This window comes from Xenopus laevis, chromosome 4L (genome assembly GCF_017654675.1).
Source record: "Xenopus laevis strain J_2021 chromosome 4L, Xenopus_laevis_v10.1, whole genome shotgun sequence".
In the NCBI taxonomy this organism is placed as follows: domain Eukaryota; kingdom Metazoa; phylum Chordata; class Amphibia; order Anura; family Pipidae; genus Xenopus; species Xenopus laevis.
The window spans coordinates 136389769-136401526 of NC_054377.1; the positions used below are offsets into that span (position 1 = coordinate 136389769).

At 44.2% G+C, this 11758-nt stretch overlaps 1 protein-coding gene across 3 annotated transcripts in view; it reads right to left on the bottom strand.

Moving 5' to 3' along the window:
• LOC108714671 (cadherin EGF LAG seven-pass G-type receptor 3-like) overlaps positions 1–11290 on the bottom strand; it is a 152167-nt gene extending 140877 nt beyond the window's left edge. For 2 of the 3 annotated variants that reach the window (XM_041590844.1, XM_041590843.1), the window contains exon 1: positions 6337–11289. In XM_041590844.1, coding sequence (XP_041446778.1) covers positions 6337–11056 — 4720 coding nt within the window. In that variant the 5' untranslated portion in view covers positions 11057–11289. Of the gene's footprint in view, positions 1–6336 lie in introns of all 3 variants that reach the window. The other variant, XR_005967069.1, reaches the window with a different exon arrangement.
• Positions 11291–11758: the final 468 nt, after the last annotated feature.

The window sequence follows — 11758 nt, forward strand, 5'->3', positions numbered from 1 at the left end:
TAACTTAAAGGTGAACCACCACTGTAAGTAGTTTCATTTAGTGCCCTGCAGGTGCCAATGGGTTATTAGTAGGGATGCACCAAATCCACTATTTTGGTGGAAAGATTCGGCCGAATACCCAACCGAATCCTAATTTGCATATGCATTTTTTACTTCCGTCACGCGAATTCCCTCCCCGCCAGTGTCGGACTGGGATGCCAGGGGTCCACCAGAAAACCTTAAACTGTGGCTACTTTCTAAACTATTATTACTCCTCTCCTCACTCAACCTCTTTTATATCTACTTACTATATTCTTTTATTATGACACATTTTAACCCAAGAAATAGGGAATGACCATGAAATAGGCCAAATGTTTAGAAGCAAAAGGGCCCACTGACAGCTGGGTTCCCCGGGAATTTTCCTGCTATCCTGGTGGGCTAATTCGACACTGCTCCCCGCCCCTAATTTCCATATGCAAATTAGGATTCAGTTCGGCCGGGCTGAAGGATTCGACCAAATCCGAATCCTGCTGAATCCTGGTTTGGGTGCAACCCTAGTTATTGGGGCATCATTATTGGAACAAAAAGCACCATATTTTCTCCCATCATGCCTGCTGCCCTTGTGATTTGTTCTGAGCACTATTAGGCAGAACTGGGCTCATACTTAGAGGTTAAGCTGAAATTATGCCCTCTGGCTACATATATGGAGCCTGTAAGACCCTGTAATTGCGGGTCGCGGGTCAGGTTGTGGGTCTCATCTAATTGTCTTATCTTGTGTAATATTGTCTATATTTTACTCCTTTCAAATTTTTCCGAAACTTGTTTCTGTCCTCCCGTCATTTCCGGTTTGTGACGCCATCACTTCCTGTTTGATGGGGTTCGGCAGTTGCGGGTCGGGTTGTGGATAAGGCAGTTGCAGGTCCGGTTCGGGTAGCGGATCAAAGTGGCTAAATATGCGGGTTTGGGTCTTAGAAATTGGTTCCGCGCAGGAATCTAGCAGGGGCTACATTCTTCATATATGAGCTGTTCCTATTCTGCAGTCACACACTATATTACAGCTACGAGACTGTGTGAATATCATGGGCACGGCAGTGAATGGGGCTGTACTGACTGCAAAATAATTGTGCCTAAATGAAATGCAAACAGTCTGCAATCAGTGCAGCTCCAGCAACTTTAATTAAAGTAAAAACTACATGTCATTTATAACTCGGGTTTACCTTCAGGTTATTTTCCCTTAAAGCACCACAACAGGCCAATAACTTTTAAAGGGGAAGTAAACATCCCTTCGTTAGTTGGGTGCATATTTCAAATTATTAATAGATAGAGGGGAGTGAGCCCGGTGCAGAAATGGTTTTTTTATTGCTGGGGGCAGCAGGAGTGTAAAAAAAGAAGTTCAGTGGCTTCTGGGAAATATAGTAGAATATTTATACATCACGGTGTGTAAAGGTAACATTAACCAAAATATTCAATTTTTCACAATGAAAACACATGTAATTCTAGGTAACAGTTACTTATACATTGATTGAAAACTGTAAAAAAAAATAATTATGTTTTTTGTAAATGTAATTGCTATTGAATGTCATTTGTTCTTCCCTGCACAGCTGGTTCTCAGTACAATGAAACAATGTTGCAAGGATCAGTTACTTCAACAAATACGTTGCACAATTCTCTTTTTCATACGTCCTTGAATACCAGAACATGCAGATTAGTGATGTGCGGGTCGAGAATTTGTCGACCCGCACCCGACCCTAACCCGCCCGCTCCCTACCAGCACCCGACCCTGGCCCGCTGCTCCCCTTTATTTATAGACCCGCGCCCGCCCACAGTGATGTCACAAAAGGGGCGGGGCAGGCGGAAGTCTATAAATTCCGGCGTCGGAAGCCGGCAGTACTAGGTCGCAGTACTAGGTCGCGGGGAGAGAGAGCAGGAGAAGAGCTCGACCTGCACCCGCCTGCGCATTTTATCCAGGGGTTGGCCCGAACCCGCCCGACCCACAAGTAAACCCGCGCGGGCCTCGGGTCGGCCCGCACATCACTAATACAGATCATTATGGAAACTGGAGTCTTGGATTAAGGGGAGCTGACTATTGCTACATTTTATTGATGGTACAGGTATAGGACCTGTTATCCAGAATGCTCAGGACCTGGGGTTTCCCGGATAATGGACCTTTCCATAATTTGGATCTTCATAACTTAAGTCTACTTTAAAATAAACATAATAAAAATAGGCTGGTTTTGCTTCCAATAAGGATTAATTATATCTTAGTTGGGATCAAGTACAAGCTACTGTTTTATTATTACAGAAAGAAAGGAAATAGATTTTAAAAATTTGGATTATTTAGATAAAATGGAGTTTACGGGAGATGTAATTTCTGTAATTCGGAGCTTTCTGGATAGCAGGTTTCCGGAAAACGGATTCAATACCTATACATGTAGTCAGAACCACTAATAAATAGCAAAAGATGAATAAATACTGCTTACAATAGCAATTACATTTACAAATAACTTTAAAAACAATGGATATGTGTAAACGTATTTTAGAAAGCCACTTTGAATTAGGGATGCACCGAATCCACAATTTTAGGATTAGGCAGTATCTGTTCACTAGTGGCCGAAACCCTAACCGAATCTGAAACCTAATTTGCATATATAAATTAGGGGGGACAGTGGGAAAGAGAACCACACCCACAGCATGTGGTTAAAGGGATAATGTCATGGGAAAAAACATTTTTTTCAAAATGAATCAGTTAGTAGTGCTGCTCCAGCTGAATTCTGCACTGAAATCCATTTCTCAAAAGAGCAAACAGATTTTTTTATATTCAATTTTGAAATCTGACATGGGGCTAGACATATTGTCAATTCCCCAGCTGCCCCAAGTCATGTGACTTGTGCTCTGATAAACTTCAATCACTCTTTACTGCTGTACTGCAAGTTAGAGTGATATCACCCCCCCCCCAGCAGCCTAACAAAAGAACAATGGGAAGGTAATCAGATAACAGCTCCCTAACAAAAGATAACAGCTGCCTGGTAGATCTAAGAACAACACTCAATAGTAAAAACCCATGTCCCACTGAGACACATTCAGTTACATTGAGAAGGAAAAACAGCAGCCTGCCAGAAAGCATTTCTCTCCTAAAGTGCAGGCACAAGTCACATGACCAGGGGCAGCTGGGAAATTGACAAAATGTCTAGCCCCAAATGGATTTCAGTGCAGAATTCTGCTGGAGTAGCACTATTAACTGATGCGTTTTGAAAAAAAAACATGTTTTCCGATGACAGGATCCCCTTAAGAAATTTTTCAATTCCATGTTTGTGTGATGAAAAGGTCAGGTGATTTTTTGGATTCGGACTCAGTTCGGCCAAACACGAAAAATGCCAAATCTTGGCTGAATCCCGAACCAAATCTTGGATCCGGTACATCCCTACTTTGAATTAAAGTTGGCTTATTCCAAATTTTCTGTTAGGGTTTACAGCATCTGTACAATAAAGATATATGGGGATACAGTTTTTCCAGAAGCCATTGAACTTCTTTACTACCCTCATTCTTACATCTGCTTCTCTGTGCAGCCCCCAAAAGTAGGGAACCATTCCTGTACCCCTCCATGCCCTCTCTCTGCCTATTAATAAGGTGAAACATATACAGCAGATCATAAACCCATCTAACTAAACTATATTTCTTAATTCCCCTTTCAAAGCTAGAGGCTTATTCTCCAAGAGATGACAGGCTAACCAAGGACACATTTTGGACAGATTTCAAGAAGGCCTTTGCCTCTAACATTTACAGATGTGATTCTGAAGTGCAGAATGTCAAGACGGATCTTCTGTGATTTTATGACTTTGTTACCAGTATCCCCTAGTTTAAGGATATGAAAAACAAATCCGGAATAATAATCTTCCAGCCAGAGTACCTACACCTATTATATGGAAAGGGACATTTTGTGCCCTGGGGCTGTAATTAACCCTTAGAAAACCCTACTATGAAATAAGTTCTGCGGTCGGATGAAAACATTAAAGGCACAAAAGCACATATTACATCTTTTAAAAGGTAACATGGGACTTCTTTTTCCCATCAGAGTTTATGAGTCTTAGGTGAGAGCATTAGCAAAGCATTGCCAGGCCTTTTTATGTTTATGAATAATGGAAAAGCTAGAACAGAGTTGAGCATGGAAATGACAGCTGACAGTTTGCCGCTGGTTCACTACACCCAGATAAGAATAAAGGCTCCCCAGAATAATACTCTTCTTTCCTACTACATGATAGCTACCAGATACATATAGATTCATATATCTTGCTAACTGCAAACACGTTGTTAAAGCCATTAATCATCTCTGATTTTTGCACTTTTCAGTATAATTAGCAAATTCCTTTTCTCCCTGGGATTCCTTAAAGCAGAGCCAAGCAGCCTTCAAAACACCAGCTGTTAAGTCTAAACTGCTACTCCTGGAAAAGCTTAGCTGCTGGGAGTTGTAGTTCTGCAAAAGCTGGAGCACCAAATGTTGTTTACCTCTTGCTTGAAGGGTACTGATCAAACTGAAAATGACATTAATAGTTGGTTCACAACCAAATGTATATCTATCTAATCATATCTATCCATCTATTTATCTATCTATCGATCAGTCTGTCTGTCTATCTATTTATCTATAAAACATCCATCTATGTAATATCCATCTGTCTGTCTGACAGACTATCATCTATCTATTTATTCATCTACAGTATGTACAATCAATCTATCTATTTATCATCTATCTGTATATCTATTAGTGATGTGCGGGCTGACCCGATACCCGCGGGCGGGTTCGGGTCGACCTCGCACTGCTCACCTTCTAATGCCGGCTTCCGACTTCCGGTTCAGCTTTTATGGTCTTGCCTCTGCTCACCCCGCCCCTTTTGTGATGTCATTGTGATGTAATCGGCGGGCCGGGTCTATAAAAGGACCCCGGAAGCGTGGGTGCAGGTGGGCGCGGGCTGGAGCAGGGCGGGTTAGGGTCGAGTGCGGGTCAGGAAATCCCTGACCCACACATCATTACTATCTATCAATCTGTCTATCATCTATCTATCTATTAATCTATTCCTCTATGAACTATCTATCTATCTATCTATCTATCTATACATCTGACACCTTAATCCTTGGGCCACTTTCAAGCCACCATAATACTGTAAGTATGTCCCTGAATTAACTAGTTGCTCTCAGAACACACCAGATGGAAACACAGACACAGAGTAGTTCTTTGCAATATTCCCTTGTAGGTTAAGATTTTCTAGTGCATACAGGAAGTTAGGAGCAGTGTCGGACTGGGATGCCAGGGGCCCACCAGAAAACCTTAGGCTGAGGGCCCACTTTCCAAACTACTATACCTCCTCTCCTCACTCGACCTCTTTATTCTCCTAGTCTCTTTTCTCTACATACTATACTCTATTCTTCCATTTTTAAGACTCTTTGTTCTCATAAAGAAATAGGGAATGACCATGAAATAGTCCAAATGATTAGAAGCAAGAGGCCCACTGACCCCTGGGCCAACCGGGAGTTTTCCTGGTATCCCGATGGGCCAGTCCAACACTGGTACCACCCATGCTAAAAAAGTTATTTCTGAAATCAAAGGCTTCTGTAAATTGCTCAAAGCTTTTGCCTTTGCTCAGATATGTATAATATACAGTGATCTCAAATGAATAATGTGCATTTCAAAGGCAGCTGAACATATTAGTCAAATATAGGGGTACCCACATCCACCTTTAATATGGGGTACATATAAAATATACATATGAGAGGGCTGCCTACATTTAAAAACAGCTATACACACACATTTATTTAAAGCTTTCCCTTATTAAAGATGGCTGTCGGTACTTCTAACCTAACGTTTATGAAAGTGTGCAAATTAAACAACGGCAACCATATCTGGGGAAGTGCAGAAGGTATGATTAGCGATGGGTGAAAAATTTGCGAAACAAATTCAATGGACGTCAAAATAGTTTTGACACGTAACAAGTGTCAATTTTTATATGTGCGACTATTTGGTCCAAATGCATTAAAGTCAATGGGCATCCGAATAATTTTGACATGGCGGAATTTTTTGCCTGCATTTTGTCGCAGCAGTTTTGCAAATTAATTCGTTTGCAACGAAAATTTACAGTGAATTTGTGTCTGGCAAATTTATTCACCCATCACTAGGTATGATCTGCAAGTTTACCATTAAAGCACAAGTTGAATTCAGCCAATATATATATATATATATATATACCACCAGATGAAAGCACTCACGGGTCAGTCATATGAGTACAAATAGCAAAATTTTATTCCAACAACCACATATATATATATATATATACAGTATCTTTTCAGCATGGATATGTTGATCCTTACCTGTCACCGTAACCAGCATGGATGCCACCAATGGGCGGTTGTTGTCCAGCTTCCTACTCAGCCGTAGTTCTCCACTGGAATGGTTTACGATTAATAAACTGAGTTCATTCCCACGCTCAAAGGTGTACAGTAATCTGTCTGATACATCGGGGTCATAGGCTGGTATCTTTCCAATGACTCCGGATGGGAAAGTGTTGGAACTGTTGGATATGTAATTATTGAACAGTATCTGGAAATTTTTTAAGACTGGGCTGTTGTCATTCTGATCGATCAGTTTAATACGGACCGTTGCCCGGCTAACGAGGGGAGCTGACGTTGCCTGCACTACAATGACATACTCAGATTTTGCTTCATAATCCAAATCTATGAGGGCGGTGAGCTCTCCAGAGAAAAAATCCATTTGGAATATCTCAGGAATGTTGCCTTCAACAATCTGATACATAATTTGTGCATTGGGACCTTCGTCTGGATCCGTAGCTTTGATTTTACCGACCACTGAACCCACAATGCTGTTCTCCTTAACATAGACTTCAAATTCATCTGCTGGGAACACAGGGGCATTGTCGTTAACATCTTGGACAGCGACCTGGATTCGGACTGGTGTTCTCAGAGGAGGTATCCCGCGGTCAACAGCGTAAGCCGTCAACTCATAGAAAGGAACGCTTTCCCTGTCCAACTTGCGGACAGTGCGGATAATCCCAGATGTTGGCTCAATAGTAAAATCCCCATCTCCATCATCTCCGTTCTGAAAAGTGTATTGAACCCTTCCATTGGAATTGGAATCGCGATCGGTGGCAGAGATCTGGACAACACTGGTAAAGGGGGGTGCATCCTCTGAGACTATGCCATGATATTGTGTGTTGACAAACAGGGGGGCATTATCATTCACATCATTTACCATAATTTCCACATAGGTTGTATCTGATTTCTGAGGGATTCCATTGTCCTTTGCAATGACGGCAAGTGTGTAGGTTACCTGATCCTCGTAATCGAGCATCGCTTGCAATGTGATTGCCCCCGTGTCTGGATCTATACGGAACTGAGGGATATTGTCTTCTAAGGAATAGGTAATTCTGGCGTTCTCCCCTACATCCTCATCGGTTGCACTGATAATAACCACTGTGCTTCCAACAGGACGATCCTCGTTGATGTCTACTGGGTAATGGCCACTTAGGAAAACTGGCCTGTGGGTATTTGCATCAGTGATGTTGATATGAACGTAGCAGTTGTCGTGAAGAATTCGGTCAGAGGCAGTGACCGTGAGCACGTAGCGCCTTTCCTGCTTGTAGTCCAGAGGCAAAGAGAGAGTGATAAGTCCCGAAGCCCCTTGTGTACTGATGGCAAAACGGTTGCGGGTATTGCCCCCTGTAATTTGGTATGTAATAGCACTATTTACATCTCTGTCAATAGCAGTCATACTAAGCACACTGGTCCCTACAGAGGCATCTTCATTCAGACGAATAAAATACTCCCTTTGCGTGAACTCAGGACGATTATCATTCACATCCATAATGGTGATGGTGACACCAGCTGAGGCTGATAAAGAAGGATTCCCATGATCCCTAGCTTCTACTCCTAAAACATACTGTTCTACTTGTTCCCTGTCCAAAGGCCCACTCACGGTGATCCAGCCAGTAGCACTGTTTATTACGAAGGGGGTTTCAGGCTTGACACCTGTTAACTTGTATTCCACACGTGCGTTTTCTCCATAGTCTGCATCTATGGCTTGGATATGTAGGATAGAGTGGCCCAACGGTGCATTTTCCAACACAGACACTTGAAAGGGCGTACTGACAAACATAGGGGCATGGTCGTTGATGTCCACAACTTGAATACTTATAGTGCCTGTGTTGTTAGACAGTGGGGGGCGGCCTGCGTCCTGTGCGCGAACTCTAAGTGTGTACTCCCTCTCTGTCTCAAAATCCAGGGGTGCCACAACCTGTAACTCCCCAGTAAAACTGTCAATGGAGAACTGCCCTCTGCTGTTACCACTTATAATGTTATAGTGGACTAAAGCATTGCTGTCCTTATCAATGTCGGTAGCTGTAACCCTTAAGATCTCAGTGTGAGTTTTAACATCTTCCCTCACTTGAACTATGTACCGCTTCTCGCTAAATTGCGGCACATTGTCATTTTCATCCAAAATAGTAATATCAACTTTTACTGTAGAGGATCTTGGGCCGGGGTCTTTACCTTGGTCACTGGCCTCAACAATTAAGGAATACTTTTCCCTTTTCTCCCTGTCCACTTGCCCGCTGGTGGTAATCAAACCAGACCTTGCGTCTATTTCAAATACAGAGTGGGCTGCTTGCTCGTTTACAAAACGATATTTGATGTTGGCATTGGCTTGGGAATCCAGATCTGTGGCTCTCAACTGCAATATAGGGTATCCCTCTTCCACATTCTCTCTAATGCTCTCCCTGTATTCTGCCTGCTCAAATAGTGGGCTATGGTCATTCCTGTCTGAGACCGTAATGGCAACCATGGTAGTTGCTGAGAGGCGTGGAGTGCCCTTATCTATGGCACTGACTCTGAAATAATGCAAATCCATGCTTTCCCTGTCTAAGATTTCTATGGTGGAGATTAAGCCTGTCACTGAATCAATATTGAACAGCTCCAAAGACTTACTGTTCATCAGAGCATCCATGGTATAGAGAAGTCTTCCAGCCTCTCCTGTGTCTGGGTCTTGTGCCGACATGGTTATGACAGGAGTCCCAGGAGGCTGATTTTCAGCCACCTGAACCTGATAATTATACTGGGGGAAGTGAGGGTGGCGGTTGGCTGCCCTACGACTCCTTATTAATGGCAGGGATGCCCACCCACTGCTCCTGTGCTTGACACCCTGTGAATGGGTTCTAAGTGGGGGGTGAAATGGATCTGGCTGCATAGCTGTGCTGGACTGTAATTGAAGAAGAGAAGTCAGATCAGTATTTGGATGCTTCCCAAGATCCCTTCTGGGAAAAGTAGTTTTTAAGCAAGCTTTGGTGGAGTTAAATGGGAAGAAAAGAGAGCAGGGTTCCTTTTCAGATGGCTTAGGCTGAAGCCCCGGAGGGAAGGCAGGTGGAACAGGCTCAGCAGCCGGCTGTGCACTTGGAGCTGTTCGCTCGGCTGGTGCTGAAATCTCTTCTGCCCACGTGCTGCCCTCCATCTCTAGCTCGAACCCCCGATCAGCACAGGTCTGCAGATATAGGTTCCAGGTAAGGTTAGGGACCTGGGTACAATTAGAGCCACATAGGCACCAGTTAGCAATATAACTGAGCAAGAAACAGCACGGATTCTCCAAACATTTGGCTATGGATGGAGAGTCAGTAAAACTCGACCGAGCTTTGCCTACAATCCAGGATACATATATGGATTTATTCTGGGCATTCTGATAGGTAACTGGCTTTATACAGTCATTTATACGAATCCTACAGAGATCAAGGCTAATATGATTTAATTTATCCAGGGATGGGTTGCAGTATGCCTTCTGACATTGTTTCAGAGACTGGAGCACACGCTGCCTTACCCCTTGCAGAGAATCCCTGGTGTCCTTCTGAGGATCTGAATAGACAGAGAGGAGCAGGCAGTCCCATATGAAATTCCTACCCCAGGCAGAGCGGAGCCCCCCCTTGCCAGCTGCACAATGACACAGGCTTCTTGCACTTTCACACAAAGCTGTCCCACCACCAGAGTCATGAGGGCTGCAATTCCCAGCCTGATGTTGACAAGTCCTGCCAAAAATAGGGATTAAATAAACTAGATCCAAAGGTCCTGTCTCATTAGAGGTTCCATCCTGATTTGCCTCCTTTCCAGATTCTACACCCCGAGTTAAACTAGTAGAAAAGCAGTGTAAGAGGAAGACAAGGTTGGCGTTTGAAAGGCATCTGCTTTGTATTTTATGAGCATGGACATACCTGTCACCGTTGGGATGGAGATCTACCGGGCACCCGCTTGGGTTCAATTTGCATCGTATTAAATTCCATTGGTTTGTTCTCCTATTGCTTGAGCTGGCACGACTGAATTGTAACCTTGGCTGGCAGTGATGTACAATACTGTCTTTGCTGGAATTCTTAAGGCAACGGGTTTCGGAGGAAAGCAGAAATAGCCAGTACTCCCTGGAATGGCTAGGTAGGTCTTTACATTTTGTAATCCGACAACAGGGGCATACGGTCCCACCCGCCCCTTGTGTATCGGGGTTCTGTCCATTTATATGGTCTGCCTTTGCCTTGGTCCTTAATCTACAGGGTGGAGGCACACATATGGAATTATTCAAGCAAAAGCAGGAGTTCTGCTCTTCCCCTGGCTTCACAGGGCAGTCTAGGCAAATCCAGCAGCTCCCACCGGCTTGTTTTCGAGCAGCTGCCCTGAGTAGACACTTGGCAAAACTGCAACCACTTAATCCATCAAGGGTCCCTGTGGCTTTGGGTCCTGTGGAGTTTCCTTGCAAACAATGGGTTAAATTCCATGGGCCCCCCAAGAGCCCCTCCTGGCTGCCATTCCTCCTGGCCTCACACTGAGCCATAGTAAGCCGGCGGATCTCCCACACGAGCCCTTGAATGGAAGCCCTGTTGTGGGCAAGGTCTGTGCCTAGAGGTCGGGCAGGGGGTCGGTGGTGCTCAGCTGTCTCCCAGGTCCCTGCATGCTTCCCCCGGCTGGAAGTGAACAAAGGGATGAGGAGGATGAGAAGCAGCGGGAGGAGATGACAAGGCAGGCTGGTTCCCTTCAGCAGAGGAGCCATAGTATTCCTTCCTTGTCTCCTGCTACAGAGCAGCCCTCACTGGCCGGCGGGGGCACCCCTCCACCGCACCTCCTTTCTGCCTCCTGGCCCCGGCAGCTACCATCTACTCTGCGCTCCTTTCCCTCACAGGCGGACTCTCCGGGCGCAGCATCTCATCACCCTCCCTTCATTCAACACCAACATGGCTCCCGGCAACCCTTAATGGTCCGCTCCACCCCATCTTCCTCCCCCCCTTCAGAAGGGCCAGTAGTTGGTAGATTCTGACACGCGTGCGCAGTGAAAGCCGATGAGTCAGACGCTGTGGCTTTCGCTGCCATGTTTGTTCCTGGCGAAAGAGAGCGCTGGCCCTGGTGCTGAATGAGTGGAAGAGACTGAGTGATCAGCAGCAACTCTATCTGTTTTGTGCGGTACGATCTCATAATACGATTATATTTACTACTTCATCAGCTTCTGATTTAAGATCTACAATGCCCTGCAAAAGTATTCACCCCCCTGGCTTTTTACCTGTTTTGTTACATTCCAACCTGTAATTTGAATGTTTCTTAATCTTATTTTATGTGACGGATCTGCACAAAATAGTCTAAGTTAGTGAAGTGAAATGAGAATATATATATATATATATATATATATAAGAATTTAAAAAAAATCAAAAAACTGAAAATTGGCATGTGCATATGTATTCACCCCCTTTTGCCATGAAGC